Source organism: Homalodisca vitripennis, chromosome 7 (genome assembly GCF_021130785.1).
Source record: "Homalodisca vitripennis isolate AUS2020 chromosome 7, UT_GWSS_2.1, whole genome shotgun sequence".
NCBI classification, from domain to species: domain Eukaryota; kingdom Metazoa; phylum Arthropoda; class Insecta; order Hemiptera; family Cicadellidae; genus Homalodisca; species Homalodisca vitripennis.
The window spans coordinates 103,585,879-103,606,522 of NC_060213.1; the positions used below are offsets into that span (position 1 = coordinate 103,585,879).

At 29.7% G+C, this 20,644-nt stretch overlaps 1 protein-coding gene across 13 annotated transcripts in view; it reads right to left on the reverse strand.

Annotated features, from left to right (window-relative positions):
- Positions 1-20,644, reverse strand: part of LOC124366111 (RING finger protein nhl-1) — a 356,620-nt gene that overhangs the window by 15,984 nt on the left and 319,992 nt on the right. For 9 of the 13 annotated variants that reach the window (XM_046822378.1, XM_046822384.1, XM_046822377.1 and 6 more), the window contains 7 exons: positions 19,302-19,440; positions 13,003-13,185; positions 9,744-10,026; positions 3,826-3,924; positions 2,961-3,065; positions 1,929-2,060; positions 445-607 (listed from right to left, as the gene is read on the reverse strand). In XM_046822378.1, the coding sequence (XP_046678334.1) occupies positions 445-607; positions 1,929-2,060; positions 2,961-3,065; positions 3,826-3,924; positions 9,744-10,026; positions 13,003-13,185; positions 19,302-19,440 (1,104 nt within the window). The remainder of the gene's footprint in view (positions 1-444; positions 608-1,928; positions 2,061-2,960; positions 3,066-3,825; positions 3,925-9,743; positions 10,027-13,002; positions 13,186-19,301; positions 19,441-20,644) is intronic. The other 4 variants (XM_046822387.1, XM_046822385.1, XM_046822386.1 and 1 more) reach the window with 4 other exon arrangements.

Below are 20,644 nucleotides of genomic sequence, written 5' to 3' on the forward strand. Positions count from 1 at the left end.
CCAACTATAATATTTACTACAGAATTTAAGTTAGTTAAGTAATATAAAGATATTGTAATTACCATTCAATAGCTCCACGATTATGTCCTAAAACGGTACTCTGGCATTTGATACCATACATAAATATTTGCGCTTCTAATATAGGGCATCTTATATGAATATTTTCCTTGATTTAGGGCTGCTTAGGTTAAACATACTTTAGAAATACAATTAAAAAGTAGAATATCTTTCATAATTAAAATTACCGCATATGTTTAATAAAATATAATTAATTATTCCGGGATCACTTAGATAACGCTTTACTTCTACTCTATAATTTATTTGGATATACTGGATTTATTCGAGGCTATCGCTAAATCCAGATGAATTTACTTTACAAAAAAAAACAATACAAAAATAAAAATAAACAACTAAATAAACCGAAAAGATGAGAGGTAAGAATACCTTGAGAGCTGAATATCGAGAACGGCTGGTGCTGGGATATCTGCTGTCGTCAGTAGTTGAGGAGGAAGTGAACTTCCTTTCTGGAGCTTCCTCTTCCGGTGACACTGCGGCCGAGCTTTTACTCTTGTTAAGGAATCGGCTCTGGAATCCACTGGAACCGTACCTGGAGAGAAAGATTTTTCGTTACAATTTATCGAACTAAGCTTCTAATTTTGTCATTGTTATATTGATTTCAACACGTAATAACCTGATTTGCTCAGTCTTATAACATGCTTAAATATAATCAATCGTTTCTACCGTTTAAAATAGTAATATTTAGTTACGCAGTAACAACTAACCTACAAAACTTTTTCCATCCCGTTATTTAACACCTTCCTCTCTTTCTTAGGTACTTTACATCTTTTGAATCATAAATTTATCGCTTATTAGGTTTCTATGAGTAAAACTAAAGTAAAGATAAAACAATCAGAAACCATAACAAACATTTGTTCAACTTTAAAATTATTTCATATTATATTGGTTTTAAAACAAAATCATAAATTGATAGTACAAAATAACAATTATAGATTCAAATTATACTTCACTCTCTTTACCTATCTCTATTTCAATAAGTCTGTAGGTTTCCTTTTCCTGTCTCTAGTTTTATAGAACTATAGGTATTACTCTATGTTTCCTGAATTAGGTTACCAAATAATTTAAAGCATTTGGGTGTGCCTGTTTGCAGAGTGTATTTTCTGATTTATTTTTCGTCCTCTAGTGTTAGTGTATGGAACGTAAAAAAAACATAAATCGATGTTATCACTTTACTAATACATACACAACTATATTATTAATGTTTGCATATACTTTTTTATTTCGCTCTATAACTGTAATAACTAACTGGATTTGATCTTATTGATAAATATAACAATAATAATTATGTCATTACTAAAAATACAGTTTAATAAAATGTAATTCTCATACTTATATATTCAGTAGTTATATATATATATATATATATATATATATATATATATATATATATATTCACAAATGCACCATCCAAATTATAATGAAGAAAATACATTACATTTTATATTGTGTCTGTGTTAACTTAAAATATAACATTTGGTATTCTAATACACATAAATAATTGTATGAGGTCATTATTAACATTTTGTGAACATAAAAAAACACATATAATTGTATAATATAAAAATTGTGCTAATATAAATACAAACATAACCAATTAAAAAAAAGTTATTAGAGAATTAAAAGTATAATCAATTACAAAATACTCTACATAAGTATATTTGTATTGCTTAATCACACATATCCGTTATTCGTACATTTAACTTAATTACAATCATTGTAATTATATAGTTAATTTCTTTCAAATTTCTTTAAGTTCTGTAAGTTGTATGGAGCTTAAAATTTACTAATATGTCTGTTTAATAAATTATGGCCGCTAACTGGAGGGTTCAGATCATTTACACTGTCAGTACCTGGAGGAGGTCGTAGTTTCAGGCTCTGGCTCAGCGGCGGCAGCTCTGGAGCGCAGATAGCTGGAGCCAGTACTGGAGGACGTGTCATCTTTGTTGCCGTATCTCGACTGGTAAGAAGAACTGTCCCCATACCTGAAATGTATATAAAATATAAACAAAATTAAAGACTATAAATCTCGTACCGAACGAAGTTAGGAGATATAAACTAAATAACGTAAGCTTAGAATTAAAAAAATATGACAAAATAATATTTTGTTAAAACACAGAGAGTGAGTTTAGTTTTGTGGTTTCAACATTTATCATGTTTATTTTTTTCACGAAAGAGTTTGTTTGTTTGATGTAAGATATGAATAGTTTCATACTCTTCGTTTAGATACATTATTATCTTTACCACTACAGGATTCGCTAGGTAAATAAAATATATCATGTTTTTGTCATTACTTAATGGTTTTATAAATTATTTGAAACATTTTTAAAGTTTATGACTTTGGTGTATAAATAAAATTCTTTACGAATATCCAAAACTATCGTCTAGAAGGGTAAGCTTTAGGTTCCTAAATGCACTAATATTTAAATAAATACAATTAAATTTAGTATTTACGAGTAAAATATTGTTGAACATTGTTTCTTACACAATAAGAATATTTGATAAACAAATAACATACCAAATCACCTCTTTGCAGGCAAAATGCACATATTAATTATGTGTATGAGGTAGAGAAAATAATTAATACTTATATCCACCAAGGTTATTGCTTCCATGCAGAAAGCTTAAATATGGATAAAACACAACAACATAACATTTCAAAGACATTGCATCTGCAACTGTTAGAGGTCGTTGAAGGGTACACATAATTAGTTTGAAACAACAAACGATACTCATGGGCACGTACTTTCACATAAAAACACACTGGACTTTTCTATTTTATCAACGAATACAACACAATTTATTGCCAAAAACTAGGTGACAAGATATTCCATCTGAAAATGGGTCTGGATCAAAACATGGCAACGTCTAGGGGTTGGCGATACCTTGACCCTGTCGTCTCTGACTCAGAATCCCTGATTTTAGTTTGGTAAGACGATTCTTCTCGGTCCCTACCGTAGGTGGATCGGTAGGAGGATTGATCTGCAAACCTGCAAAATATCGGTTCGATCCAGGAAATTTTAGGAACTGACATAAAATGATAGTCTTTCGATCCCATGATGATAGATATTCTCACATCATGATCGCCATTATATCACAGTGTGCATCAACTTTTAAATTTTCTTTTTATAATTGATATTTTAACAATTAAATGAAACGTTTTAAAATTTTTTAATATTGACTGAACCAAATTTATTTTTTCTGCCGTATTCACTATTTTTTTTGTCAGAATCATTATTTTTTTTGTGTTATTGATCAGTCTAGATTTTTATACCACTGACTGTATTATATTCCACACAAATAATGTTCATAAACCAATTTTTCTGAATCAATGATATGTGTATGAAAGGGCTATATAGATATAAAGTTTCACCTTTAGGTATGGATTTATGATGAATGTTATTTTTAATATTTATTATATTCGTAATGTTACGATATTTATATTTGATGATATTTTGTTAATAGGATTTGTTAAACTCAATAAACACAAAAGAAATCTGTTTTAGTGACGCAAAAACAAATTTGAGATAATGTAGGTAAAGGGATGAACTATTAGTTGTATAATTTTCATAGATATTGTTCCATTCTCTGTGATTTATGTACGGCTTATGCATAAGGATATGTTGGATGAATGTTTATTTGAATATGTTCAAATCCATGCTTGAAATTGTCAATTTATTGTTTGGGACTTGTGGTCTGAATCTCAAATATGAGAGAAATCCCTTGTTTCATGCTTCACGATGCCAATACCTTGATCCTGAGGTATCCTGATCTTGAGATTCTCGTCTCTTTAGAATGCTTGCAGGGGTAGAAGTTTCTTCCCTAGAGCGGTAGGGCTGTTCCCGCCAACTGCAAATAGTGACTGCGGATAATTTTCAGTACCGTTGGAGATTTTCTAATCGTGCCAATGGTTTTGATAGTTTTTACTTCTTAACTCTTTTGACTTCATTTCGTTGGTATTTCACACTTGTACTTTTACCGCACAAACTAACGCGTGAACATACAACTTACTTTCTTACTGAAATTTCCCCCTTTCAAACTAATGTTGGATACACTACAGTGCCCGCCTGTCTATTTACTAAATTACTTTATTCTTTATTTTCTGTTTTTCTAATGTGGTTTAAAACAAATACAATGTTTAAAATGTATTATTCCTAAAGACAAGAGTTTACCTTTTTGAAAGAATAAGGTTTATTTGTCCAGAAACCTGTGTTATAAAATGTTGTATAAAATCATAAGCGCTGCATTAAAAACATATAATAATTAAAAAATACTTTTGTGTTTTATTACAATATTAAATACTTCAATAAATTATTGTATTATATTTTCTAGCTTTAATGTGTATTTACTAACAAAAGTGAGTTGGTAGTAAGAGACGTATGTTCAAATTATTCAATAATGTACAACACGTGTTTTCCCATCCCGCGGTAACAAAATTTAATTTATAAAACCAGTGACTGAACAGTAGTTGAATGAGAGGAATATGCATTTTACTCCGGGTTTGTAGTAATACGTTTAGTTCGTTGTTTTATTCCCAGTTCCACCCAGGTTTATAATAAATTTTAAATCTACATCTTTTATTTAGTTGTCTTATGATGATTTGAGAAACACAAAACATGTTTGTGCTTAATAACTATGTATTTAAACCATATATTGTATTTAAAATTGATTTTATATGAACATTAAAATGTCCTTGTGTTCGGATAAACTAAAAACCGCGGTATAAAAAGCAAACATGTATTTTAAATTACATTAAAACTAGCATATACCCGCGGTTTCGCCCGTACTGTCTATGCATTTTGCTTGTGTATTTGTTTGAATAGCTCCCACGATTAAGTAAAAGAAACTATCTTAGAGCAATGTAGACGAGCTCAAAAAGTCGAAGTTCATAGTTTTATTAGTGAAAGCGCTTTTGATGTACTATAATATGGTCCTATGATATGTTTAGTCAAATTAGTCATATATCAAGCATTAGGTACCCTTTTTACAGCGTTCATGATTTAAACACCTGAAAGTTAAGAAAAATTGTGAGTAATTCTTATTTTAAGTTTTGTACTTCCAGTTAACATTAATTATACTCCGCAAAATTAGAGTTTTGTATTTTGCTCCTGGAAACAATACAAATATACGTGTATATAATTTTGTAACGAGGTTAGATTGAAAACCGTATGTAATTTTAATCACATGGATTTAGATATTCTTATTGTAAATTTAAAACAAAATAATAATTAATAATAATAACACATTTCAATACTTACATTATGACATTTTCCATCCATATATAAAGTTGATACATAATCCATAAAATGTATTGCATTCCAGTCCATGTTCGCTATATCATACTATTTCCTAGGTCCAATCTAGGAACTATTTCAGTATTTATATACCTAACAGTATCGTATACTTCATCAGTGAAAAATGGATGCGTTGTTATCTCAAAGATTTTCTGTCATAAAAATTTCATTTGTTGTGTCATGTATTGCTCTGTGATTCAGAATAAATTATTTGGTTTGCCTACACGCCACGATATTATTTCACTATATAAATTTAAGTACATTGACCATTTTGGTTAAAATAATTACATATATTTTTGTGTTGTCATAATACAATGTTTTCACATAGCAGTTGAACACATTTAATTGGCTATTTTCATTCACATTATACAATTTTAAAGAGAAAGTTTTTCCGCTTAAAAGATCAGTGAGGAGTAGTCCGGAAGGATTTACGAAATATTAATAGGCATAAGTTCATCCTTTTGACCTTAGGAATGTCCATGTAAAATGTCAGCAAATTTGTTGAATAGTTTATACGTGAAAGCAAAACAAACAACCAAAACCACTTTTTAATTTTTAATATTATTAAGACAAGGATTAGGATAATTCCATGATTTGTGTAGATACCCGAATAGAAATTAAACCTGAAACCTCTCGCACCTGAATATTTTTTTTTCTGAAGGAACAAGAAAAAGACATTAATTTACTACAACTTTTTAAACCATATTAATTTTTTTGTTTTAATTGTCTTAATTTAATATAAACTTCTCAGTTTTTGGCTATCAGTCCATAATGTTCTAGAATAACCATCTCAAATGAGTTCGGAATAGTTATTTTAAATCGCAATGCCGTTAAAATAGTATTAAATATGAGTTGTAGTGTGTTTTAAAGGATTCCAAACAGTGTAAAATATGCATGACTCCTAAACAAAGTTGAGATTCTCGTTATAATAATAAAAAAGTTATATATCTTATGGATCAGAATATTATTGGATCTCTTGTTCACCAATAGAATATTGGTTTTATTTGAGAATGTATCAGTTAGGTTAAATATATGAATTTAACTATGTAATAAAAATATTAGCGCAAGAAATTTAACTACTCTGAAATATTCTTCAAATATTGAAATCTTAAGAATTCTAGGGGCTAACTGTACAATATCTTAAAAAAAGGGTCCTCTTAAATAAATTATGTTTACATTTTCGCACTAATTCTAAATTTGGACTTAAATACTGATTACATTTCCAGTCTAACACACATTCTTTACTTTTTATTTATTCAACGTTTCTTTATACGTATTTTATTAAACTTTACCTTTTATTTATGCTGTTATTTTTTTTATTTATTAAACTCCAAATACTCTAATCATCCATCCTTTCTTTCGTGGTGTTCCAGTTTTTATATATTTTTGAATCTCATTCAGACGCTTAAAATGAATAACGGCAGCTTCTTTTTGCATAGAATGTTCCTATGTTGGAGCAGAACGATGTTAAGGCTGTGGTTGGATAGAGAATGGAAGCTATATACTAGGAAATATGGGGTTCCTGAATACTGCAGATGCACGTCTGGAAGATGAATTTGGTGACTGTGAAGAAAGACAGGAACATAGATTGGAAAGTTGAATGAGTGGTGCGGTATGTGGGTTTGGTGGTAAAAATGAAGGGTTTACCCATCTGTTGGTTTGTGGAAAATATTTTTTTAGCCTTAGTGTTGAATTTAACTCCTTCCTTTTAGTGACTTTTCAAATGTAATTAGGAGATGGATTGTAAAATTAAATCCTCAGTATCATAGCAAGTAGTCAATACAAAGATCAGAGCTTACCTAATAATGAGAGTTTTCAAGTTTCTTGTATTTTTAAGGTCTACTTTTGTTGTAATAAATTAGAAATTTATTGGAAACAATGATGCCTTGTTTATTGATCGGTGGAGTTTAATATCATTATGTATTTTAAACATTTGGTTGCTTATACTAATTTTATATCCTTTTTTATTAATTCAAGTTACGAATACAGAGTTGATCATAAACAATAAAATAATAGACCATTAAATATGGAATACAGAATCCGGAAAATGCTTTCAGTAATATAATTAAATAAAAATTTTAATTTACTGTTTCTTACAATCCATTTTGTGACGAAATTCCGCAAGCGATCAATTATCATGATTCCAAATTTAACTATTTGATACTAAACAATGTAGAGTGTATTGTTACGCACTGACTCTACTCTTTGCTATGTTGTTGGATGAAAACCTCACTAGGCAAAGGGCAACTTTTAGAATGGCAGTTGTAGAAAGAACGCATGTGTAGCAATGTATGTATAGAAAATTTAATAATATTGTTTGAAACTCATCTTATGGCTTTCATATCTAATAGTACGTATACTAAAATTCACGAAACCTCGAATGAAAATGAAATAATTACTGAATAAATAAATATATTACTAGAGGATTTACAGAGGTTTAAAATAATTAAAAAGTATCTACCTTTTCTTATAGAGGGGGTAGTACATTTTCATCGTTTTGGTTCAATAAGAGTATTCTAGAGGACTGTTATGTCTCACACCCAAATAATAATGTATACATTTTTCAAACAAATAATTCATTGTACAGACGGATAGAATTGCTTATGAACTAATAAAGCAATAATCCCATTGAATATTGCTACATTTTAATCAGAACTATTAACATTTCAGTAGTACATGAAGTTGTATTAACATGTACTATATGTAGATAGTTAATACCCCAACATGTTGATTAGGGCAGATAGCTTGTATCTACTGACGTGACTGTGAGTGACATTCAAATAATTCTGTGTTACAGTGAACGTGTAAAACTTATACTCTAGCTAGAGAGTTGTAGTTTACCACGTTCATTGAGGCAGATAGCTTGTATCTACTGACGTGACTGTGAGTGACATTCAAATAATTCTGTGTTACAGTGAACGTGTAAAACTTATACTCTAGCTAGAGAGTTGTAGTTTACCACGTTCATTGAGGCAGATAACTTGTATCTACTGACGTGACTGTGAGTGACATTCAAATAATTCTGCGTTACAGTGAAACTTATAGTATAGCTACAGATATGTAGATTACTACGTTGATTCAGTCGTGCAGCTAATACCAACCATCGTGGTCCGTGTGACGTTGATAGTCTAAGACCAAAAAGCCAATTTGTATTATTTATGCACATCTTTCTTGACATCTAAAAGTATATTTTACCCAAGACCTGAATGTCTAAATGGAAAAGTTGAAAAAGGTTAAAGTGTGGTAATTTTTCTAGGATACGTTAATTTAAAATACTACAATGATACAATACTACCTTGATAAACGTTAAACCAACGTAGTTTAGTATATAAAGTACCTTTAGTATATAAGAATTTCTAATTTTAGTCTCATTATCTACTGGTATGACGCTGTGATAAATTTAAGTATCATGTATCAGTCCACGTGGTAACCACAACTCTCTGATTATAGTATACTTTTTAACTTCGTCACTGTTACACAGAATGGTGTATTAGTATAAAACCTAAGTACTAATTTACACTGCATAGAAACAAAATTTCTTGTAATCAATAGAGAAGGTTTTCGTAAGAAATATCAGCCGCTCGCTAATTTTAATGGATGTCAAAATAAGGGGATTCTTGTATGACGTTGACATACCCACACTTTATTACAGTGAGTATGTATTACAATATACTGTAACAAGGAACTTTAATGTTTTATGTTGATTGTGGCAGATTGATCATTACTACTACTACAGTGACTGTTTGTGACAATGACGTTCAATTTTGTGTAACATTAAATTTGTTAAAAACTAAATACAGCTATGGAGCTTTTGTAGTGTTTGTGTCGTAGGCGTCATTTAGAGAAAAGTTTACAAGCCATTTATTTTTTTAACAGTAATTAGAGACCACAAATAGAAATATAGAACACGACTTTGTAAATTATTAATATTTTTGTATAACTTAATTGTTACAACTGGCTTCAATGATTAAACAAAAATCTTAGAAACTGAAATAGTGCATTATTTTCAAAATTATTGCGATATTTGAATTATTAAGAATTATTACTACTGTACTATTATTACAGAAATTACGGTAAAGCGAAATTAAAAAAAAAAAAACTCAAACTAAAAAGCCATGTGAATTACAAACATTTTCACATTAAAGTACTAGAACGTAGTTAAAAGTAAAACAAGGTAGTTAAAAGCTCTAACGCATTATTATACCACTTTAATAGAGTAATAAAATATCGGGTGAGAAAATATTAACCAAATATCACTAGTATATTTGAGTTTCCCAAAGCGTTTAGCGTTTATAGCATCCATTATAATCTAAAAAAGCTGTTGCATAAAATCTATATCAACAGGAAACCAAGTATCAATTAATATGTACGCACCTGGTGCTGTGGCCCTCATCTCTGCTGCTGCGCCGTGTGCTAGTACCGCTACTAGTGTCTCGCGCCTGCGCACTGCGGGCCAACAAAGGTCCAATATCCGTCTTTTCCATCGGCTTTGTGGCTGCAGGCTTGGTTTTCTCATCAGATTCTTCCTCGGAGTCAGTTTCCTCGCTCTCCGAACTTTCCGTGCTAGACTCGTCCTCATCATCTTCCTCTACTTTGGCGGTCGGGGTTGTCGGAGTTGTAGGAGTGGAAGGGGTTGATCCAACGCTGGCTCGGTTGGCTGTCAAGAGTATTAATGTAAAATACAAATTTTCATTTGTAAAATTACAAAATATAGTTGAAAATATACGTTATAAATTTTAGTAGTATATTTTACGTAATATCAACACGTTAGAGCGCTCAAGACATAATACACTTTATCTACGCTCTTATTATGTTTAAGTGATCAAATCACTTATAACAATAATCATCCAAATGTGCGTTTATCCATTTGGTTAATTATAACTTCTCATAAAGTAATCCGGCCTTTTAAATAATGTTTCAATGACTGTAAGGGTAAATTTGTATGATCCGCAATTTTGAAATGTAATTTGATTGTGAAATTAGATGTGACTAGAATTAAGCTTTGAGTGGTTCTAGTAACTATTAGGAATAAGAATCATCGACTTGCAGAAAATAGAATTTTCCACAAGTGACAAGCTTTACACTTAGCACCAGTCACTCTCATGGGTGGGCGTTTTAGTCATCGGAAATTTCATTATGGCTCCATAATTGTCAGTGGGAATACATGTTAAGTGGGGTGAGCCAGAAAGGTTTTGGATTATTTATTATTCATAACCCATTTATAAATAATGTCTGGTCTGGCGCTGCATTTATGTTTAAAATTCGCTGGGTTTGCTAAATATAGTTTGGTAAATCTTACATATTTAACATAGTTTGAAGGCGCATGAACGATTAGCTTGGTTTTGGTTGTACGTCCAAAATGAAGATTGTAAGAAGTTAGTGTTCATAAGTGTGGTATTTACAATGCAATACCAAAACCCAAATCAGCCGTAAAATAAAGATTGACTAATAATGCATGAAAATAAAGAAAATCAGATGTTAACACAATTATTTTGTTGAGCATAAACACTTTCAAATCAACATATATCTGACGTTTAGTCTGGAATGGTGCGAGGTTAAAAATACAATTATTTTTTCGTTAAGGTTACTAAATAAGCGTGTGCAAGAAGTGTTTCCGAAAATTTTACCACTGGTGGAGGTGGGAAAATGACGCCATGGGCTACCCCCCTCATAGCCCGGCAGCGGGTGTGGGATTATAGCAACACCTCCACATCACCTGCACCAACAGGCATTGTAAAAATATGTCTCCAACTGTATATGCTACTAATAAAATACTATCTGTGTTCCGAGTAAAACCAATAAAGGTTTTTCGTAAAGTATCTATTATATGTAATAACAGTATTCCTACAATAAATAACTCACATCGCAATGAATGAAATAACCCCACTAATGGTTGTGAATATAAAAGTGAGATAATGTTGCAATCAAACTTTTATTGGGGAGTGTCATGGATTGTAATTACTTTTAAAGACTTCTTTCTATTAAAATTTTATTTTAATTTTCACCTTGAATGGCCCTATAAGTTAGTAGAGTGCAAGTATTTTATCATTATCTTAGCATTTCCTTAAAAATACAAGTTCATTACATGATAAAACTCGTAAATTTTAGAATATTTGGTTTTTTATGAAATAAAAACATAATTAAAACTTGCTATAGATTTTGATGGTTTTTCAACGAATATTAATCGTATAGTATACGGTACTAATAGTTATCTTTTAAGGAGCAATTGTGGTTACCCTGAGTAAAATCATATAATAATTGACTCTTTAACGAAAAGATATACAATTAAGGGCGTTTTCTATCGCTATATCGTTAAGATATAGCTTATTTTGAAGTTTGAAATACGTTTAGTCTCTTCTACAGGTAGCAGAAACCTTGATAGAGAAATATGTTTCTACAAATGAAAAAGCAATAGATTTTAATCTTGGAAACAAACGAAGTGCTCCATTTCTAAGATATAACGATGAAAAATATCAAAAATCAATTTGTTACTTCAAATCGTAACTTAAATAAAGTTCAATCTTTTTGTTTAAACATCTGTTAAAGTTTTACGTCAGGGGTATTATAATATGAGATAAATTTGTCTTTTTCTGTGGAAAAATGAAAGGACCAATCACAGAGACCAGCAATGGTCCAGAAAGAAAAATTAGAAATGCAATATTAGATGCCAAAGTGTGTTAGTCGCTCAACAGCTAACCCACACAAGGCTATGTCAGAGGTAAAATTAGCGTGTACGCAAATACTGCCAGCACCAACTACGAGTACAGGGTTACTGGGCCGACCCAATACGACGTCAATACATCTATCACCGGGCCCGTTTGTCTATTAGACGCTTCTCAATTCGACAGGCAGTTTAAAACTTTGCCAGAGTAACCAATTTGGCACACAACTGCACTTTAGACCTCTTTTGAACATTTTTGTTTAGTCCAAGTGTAGACTGCGTGCAGAAGGGTCAGTAAGCTTTTGTCTTTTATAGCTTTCTTATGCGTTAAATTTTTATTTGTAAGTCAAGAACACCGACTCTTTAAAACTAAACTGCAAGCTAGACCTTTGCAATTATTCTTATTAGGAACTTATTATAATTAAACCTTGCATTTCTTAAAAACTTAAAGTTTAAGCAAGTATTTTATTCCGTTTTTATGGTTGTTATTGTTTTATATTATTTTGAATTTGTTTAGGGTTGGTATAAATCTCTTTAAATGTACGAAATAAATTACTGTGGGATATGTAACAATTCTAAAAAAATAATAGCCGTACGAGAATAGTTACTCGAATTGCAATTATATGATTTTTAGAAATGAAAAATGGTAATATTTTAAAAATTTAAGAAAATATTGCTCGTTTAAATTAATAATACACTAGACCAATCACCCAATCATGAAATATTCTAGACTATCATTTGAATATTTTTTTATTATTACAGTTCCTTGAGGTACGCCTTCTTCTTAAACTAATGACAGTACCATGGTAGTGTTCTTGTTGAAGCCTCATAACCACTTCCTGCAACAAGGTCTGAAGACTTCATACTGATTTGTAAACAAATAACCCAATCAAAATCCATGCAACAAACATTTCTAAGCAAGCTATAATATCCGTTACTATGAGCCTCTAGGAATGTCCAAGTTGGAGTTACCTCCGTAGAGTACCCTGGTGGGGCTGGATTGGCGGGACTCCGACCCTGGGGTGTCCGAGAAGCGGAGGAACTTCTGCTTGACCTCGGCCGTGGAGAAGACAGCTCCGGTGTGCTTCACTCTGGAACTTTCCTGAGAGTCTTCGGTGGAGCTGGGTGTGATGAGTATCACAGGGAGTCTCGGTCCTGTCCCAGAACTCGGTCACTCAAGCGGTTAGAGGGGTTAAGGAGTTAATGATTAACAGGTTACTGATAAGGTAACTAGGGTTACACTACACAGGTTAGTTACATTGGGTATCATGCTTGGTTTATATGGTCTTCACTATTTTGAACTGAAATAACATTTATACGAACTTTTAAATCATTTTACAAATATCCACATCTTAGAAATTCAAAATATAATTCATTACATCTTTAAATATTTTAAATCCCTAAGATTTTTCTTTAAATATTTACTTTTCTTGAAAGTATTTTTAGTATGTTTGTATTTACCTAACGAACTTTATTATAATTAAATATAATATTTTGTAGAATTTACAATAGTTAGGCATTTAGTTTTAAATTTATAATTCATAAAAAAATAGAATTAATAATTCCTAATAACTATAAAGTAATTTTATTTATTATAGTTTTTGTTAAACGTACTTTACGTGCAAATTTAATCTAGATTTTAAAATATGAGTAATTTTTATAGATTGGATATAAAACTTCCATCTAAGTATATGTACAAGCCCAAATTATTAATGGTTTTAAATTCAGTTTATTCATTCCGTAAGATCCTAATGAGTATATATTGTATTAAAACTATTGGTTTTAATTAAGTTATATCACTAAAGCATATACCTTAATATTTTAGTCCTTAATAAGTGTAAAGATTTTATATTTTAAACGGAAACGTGACAAGTTCCAACTGGAACGTTAATTACGGTATAATTTCAAAAGTATATTAATTTAAAATGTACTTATCCTATTAACTAAGAAGAAGTTCTTTAAAGTTGCGCAGGTTTGTCATATTGCGTATTTATATCACTGTACATAACTGAACATTAAGTTAGATAGTGTGTGATATTACAATACGTTTTGTGTATTACTTTTTGAAACAGCTAAGTAAAATACCTTTTATCTAATAAATACAATTTTGATCCCGAATACCGTTGTCAGAATAATATTGTGTTATGTTGTACACTGAATACATATTTTCTATGTTAATAAGAATTTTCAGTTTTTGGGACTGGGTAACGAAATTGTGAGAACGAAAGAAAGTAATATATCTATATCATGTTTGGTTTACAATTGTTAGACATTACTGTATATGTCGTGTTCAAACTTATTACTGATACAATTTGTTCTTTCCAAAACATCGTGGAGCCACAACTACTATGTGTAGAAATAACTCAGTTTAACATATGTATTATATTATTGCAGAACTTACAACACTCTTTATATTAGGATCCGTAACGTTTGATGCATTCTAAAGAAATGTAACCTCTTTTAACAAGCAACACCGTGGAATATTGAAAATCATTTTTTTTAGAATTAAAAATAGTTCCTCAATAATTTGAAAAATAAATCGTTTATGAGTTTTTGAAATTACCGTGATGTATTTATTAAAAAACTAAGGGCGACTATTACGATAATAGATGACCGTCTAGCCCATGATTCTAACAGTTCAGATATTTCGTAATTACTCTCCATCTCCATACACCAAAAGTCTTTTTAATATTTGCACATTTACCGTATTTGTATAATTTGTAGTCAATCCTAAATCCACGTTTTAATTGAGCTACTTCTTGATTAAATATTCAATAAATTAATTTTTTAAGGAGATTCAAATTTCTTTTTAGCCTTATTGTGACCGTTCACTAAGAGTCACTGACCTGGTTGAGACTATTAAGGAACGGATCAAGGAGGAGAGTCGATACAGAACAATAAGTACACTCTTTAGGGTTTCCCGTATTTAAATGAAGCTTCACACAGTATTTATTTAAGTCTGTAGGTCATTTCGTTGTAGAGATATCTTACGGACTGAAAGAAAAAACAAAATTTTTTTCCAGTTATTCAAATTATTGACTTGTGCAAATATATTGCTAATGCTTAGCAAAATATAATAAATATTCTGTCAGCAGTTTTTTAGAACCACTAGTTTGTGTTTAAGCTTATGTCGATAAAATGTGTGAAATATATGTCTTAAAACAGGGCAGCCGTTTACTATTTGGTAATCTATATATAAAACTGCATATTTAGTTTTTATTAAATCTTCTTCAACATAACACGTTAAACCTCATTATTGATAAGGAACACGACTTTTGTTTTCTTGATGTTATCGCAATTGTGGCTCTACTAACCAAACGTTAAGAAAGTGCCTTTTCTACGACAAATTATATGTAATATAATATAATTTATAAAACAATAAAATAAAACTATCTTTGTTTAATAATTGAGGAGTAATACATTCTTAGACAAAACATTCTTTCTAAAAGAAATCTAAATTTTAACTGTCCAAATAATGCTCAGTATTTTTCAATACTATTATTTATATGACGAGTCGATAACGACAATATACATCTATTTTGAAGTGCAGCTGCCCAATAGGATGTCTACAAATATGAGCTTTACAATTTAACTGCTGTTTAATACTAATCATTCTTTGTTTTCAAATCATTTCGTACGTACCCTAGGAATATTAAAGCACGAAAACTAAATTTGTACTAGTAAGCCTTAATATACGTTAATATTCACTGTACTTACATACACATGAACAGTATCGTCATTGTTACAGAGAAATATTTAAAGTTAACTATGTATACATAGTGAAAGATCTATCGACACTAATCCTAACGATTGTCACACGTCTTAATCGTTAATCGTGTTTCAATCTATAATGGATTACATTAGATTTCCTATGAAAGGCCGTGTTGCATTTTGTAGTAAATTACATCAAAAAATATATGTCTTTTAAAAATATTTTAATTACAGATTTTATACAAGAGCACAGAGAACTTTTGATACTTAAATATTATAAACATTATCATTTAAATATATACAATCATTTTTGAAATGTTACATTGTATTATTTATATATTTAATTTTAATAATTAGTACGTAATTTGAAATAAGTGAGTTTTATAGAACAGCATAATATGAAATATATTAGACGCATTTGTATTGAGGTTTTTTTTTAAACAAAATATTAGTTTTGGTATATTTGTGTTCATTTTATCCATTTTAGTTATTATAACTGCATTTATCGTTTGTAATGTATGCATAAACAAAAAGATGCAGTCAATATGAAACCTTTAGAGCATTATTCTTGTACAAATTGTGATTTAGCTAGCGTTTCTCATATATATTTGTTTAATTTTATTTATAAATGTTATGTTTCAGATCCAAATAAAATAATTATAATCATAAATCTCTTTAATTTAGTTTGAGTAATGAACAACTATTTATATGTAGAATTATGACTCTTATAATCATACAAACATCTAGAGCCAAAACCAGTTGTTTTATTTTACTTACATATTGTATGTTTTAGATCGTAACGAAACAATAAACGTCAGTAAACGTTCAGACTTATATTGATTAACCAACAACCCGTTTTCATCTACAAAATGATGACTTATAAACTCGTACAAACATTCAGTAGTAAGGAATGAGAATTATATATTTATAGGGAATTATGAGACTGTACCTACATGGGTCTTAGTTAAAGAAGTATTTGTGTTGACCAAGATTATGAATTATTGAGACAAATATGGCTTGTAAAAGTAAACATCAACTAGTGATAGGATGCGCCTAACTTACACAGACAGTGTGAAATACTATTATAAATTTGAAGGTAAACTTAAAGTGATTGCCTTCAAATTGGCAAATTAGTTGGTTCGGAAGTGTACCCTAAGAACTTAAGCCTAATTTCCCAGTGACATTAGGTTTCACTCTCTCAAATTTTAAAATCTTCTTGATATGTGACTCTTGTTATGGTACGTGAGATTACGGTATTACGTACGATCATTTTAAAAACACTCAGAATCTTATAAAGATAGGAGTCTTGGAAAGATGAGAAATTATAATGCCAAGAATATTAAAATGTTACTTCTCAAGCATCTGATTTCTTAATGCGATTTAGATTGAAGGGTACGTGTATTTGGAGTTTCTGAGATTATAATAACTGGATATTAAAATTTTTTAAGCTTCTAATTCCCTTCGTCTAAGGTAAATCATGAGTCTCGTAGCACTACAAAAACTGGATAAATTATTATTTATCCAATGCCCTATCTAGGAGTGGAAAATCTACTAGAAATGTACCAATAGAACTGACGTACATGTACCACGTTGAAATAACGTAACGGTTTGGCTTTATAGATATAGATTAATTCTATTATATTCTATGTTGATATTAAATTTAAAAAAAGTATAAATCTAAATGACACAGTTTTATTTCAGAAAAAATTTTTGAAAATGTATTATTTATTTGATACTTTATTTGCTTTACATACAGTAGTGTACTGTAAATAAGGTAGTAAGGTAATGACATATGTTAAAATACCATTTTAATACAATAAAATCTTGTTTCTAATAATATTTTGTTTTATTATATTATGATACACCGTATTGTATGATACAGAACATCGTAAACTGTTTTAAATCTGTTCTAAACATCTACTTTAGCTTCAGATACATCAGTGCAATGTTTTGAAAACAAGGTTAGTAAATACACAACACTTTTTAGGTATTTTTATTAATGTTTCTTCAATATCAACACAAAACACATAACTAAAATCTACATCTAACGAAGTATTTACAATGACGTTAATTTTCACATCAATGTATCAAGCCAACATTTATTAAAAATAAACACCGATTATGTACTATATTTTAGTACATAATCCATCATAGCCATAAATGGAATTATTTCTAAACATTTTCTAAATACAACGACGCAAATAACCAGATGATATATTATGAGTTACACAAATATTAGTTTTTCATATAGAAAAAAATATTCAAGAATCAATATAATTTATATTGGTCCAACACAAACTGAGTAATGCTATAGTACAAAACTAGAGTGGTTTAAAAGATAAGTTAAATCAATAACATTACGTAATAATTTGCAAAAAGCTAGAATCTGAAACCCTCTCTTTATCATTAATTTAAATCCTCCAACAATAACTAAAAATATAGTTTATAGAAAACTATATATATATATATATATATATATATATATATATATATATATATATATATATATATATATATATATATATATATATATATATATATATATATATATATTACATATATATATATGTAGGTATGTATGTGTATACATACATATTACTTTATGAAATAATAATGTATTCATTTGGAACTAATATACAACGGACCATTAATTTATCTATCATCATTATCCGTAAGTGAACCAGGACACAGAACATTCAATTAACTGTGTGGCTATTGAAAACTATCGTGTTAATACAAAATAGTAATTCTAAGCAAAATAAAATCTATTAAGATTTTAGTGACATGATGATATATGAATTATAAACTGAACTTACTAATACAAAAAAAAACAGTTCTAAATTATTAATTTATGATCTAATTATTTAATTTTTTATTTAATATAATTTTATTTCGGTGTAATGCACAAACTAAAGTAATTTAAAACAAATTTTTGTTTTTTTTCTTTTATCCTGGAAAATAAATCATAAATTATGTACAATTTTAAGATCTTGGTAAATCATATAAAAAATAAAGGTCACTTAATCAAAGTTTATTTTTTAACAAACTTCAATACTTTCATAAATGCACATATCTCAAAGGATGACATGTATAAATTAACTGTGGATTATCAAAGTAGTGAAGACCATTATCTATGGTTAGAAAACTTTGAGAAATTGTTGGAATATCTGGACATAGACATCTTTTATTATTTATTACACATTTATGTTTACGTTTAGCAACATTTTTAGCTTTGATAATGACTGAGATACAAAGACACTTTGTGGACTAAGGCCAAATTGAGAGCCTTTCAGAATACATTAGGGATAGGACTGGTTTGCAAACAATGGACTGTACTTCGGGTATAAGAGCGTGTAATAAGGGTTTGAAGTAACAACTTGCCTTGTTCTATATACTCTTGACAACATGGGGCATGACTGTGAGCAGCAAACCGTAGCTGAATGAACCCATCCTGAGTGCTATGCACAGAAAACATAGAAAGCATACACAAATGAGCGTGCAGCGAGTAACGGATATTATTAGCTTTGACAGTTCAACGTCACGTGATTGGTGGACAGTACCTGTTGTGGTGACGTCAGAGGAAGCGGAAGAACGGCGAGAACCGGAAGTGGGCGTGCTTTTTGCGGCGATGGCAGACTTCCGATGCGCCTGCAGAGAACTGACGGAACCATCGTCGGACTCGGCTTCACTAGATGGAACCTGTTGAAAGTAAAGCAAGTTACGTGATAGTTGGAAATATTCTCGAGACATATAGTCGAAAAAACAATATCCTAAATTGTAATTTGATAGAGTTAAAAACTATTTAAGAGTTTCAATTATACCATTAGTAAATAAAAAAATATTAAAAACTATATATATTTTTTGACTGGCTGTTCTATCTTTTAAATTATTAGGTTTTGTAAAAACTAATTTTCTCTTAAATTCTTAAAGTCTCTAATTTTTTAAGTATTTTTGCTATTTTTGATTTAAGAATACTACCATTAACGTAGTAGAGAATCAATGTAAAATTCTATATTTATGAATTATAATATATATTTCTTAACTTAAAGAAACAATCCTATACAATAGCTAGAATTATAATAAAAAACTGTGTTTAATACAAGTGCAGCAATTTACAATGTCAGGACCGTGTCTGTTGTAAAGTTTTACTTTATAGATTTTAAGGTTTTCTTATAGATTTTGTTGAAAGGCTTAAAAATGAAAACAGTGATAATTAATTACACAAACTAATGGAATATATGGCCGCAATGGTGGCCATGTATCACTGGTAAACATATTTATTCAAATTGTTTTTATTGAGGAACACTTATTTGAGAAAAGTTCCAAGTGTTGTAACTAAAGTGTAAAATCTACCATGAAACATTATGATCTGGAATATCATTGTCACGTTATTCTTATCTTCAAACGTAATTATAAACTAGGCAGTTTCAAGCAATGCAGAACAAAAGCTGGGCTATAACAATCTTGTCATCATATTTCAAAAGTATTCAACAATTTGGTTTGACCAAAAATACAATACTAAACGATTACATAATGAAAACCATTGCAGGATCTCGTAGAAAATATACTGAATATAAGAGCAGACCGTTAAATTTCGCCTAGAACAATGATAAGTTTGAAAAAATTCACTCTTAACTGCAAGAAAATATTTTTAAATTATTTAAATATTATAATCTGTCAAAGAACGATTACATTAATAACGATGAAAAAACGTTGTTATTGTTATAATTAAACGTTATAACATAAAATTTATGTTCATTTAAATCTTTTTACAAGCAACATAGTATTATTGATTTATGAATATGAAAGCTTTTATAAACAATCATGTGTATCATCAGGATAAATGGTATGCATTCTCTAAATAATCTCTTCAATAATATTGTAGGATCTACATTACGTATCA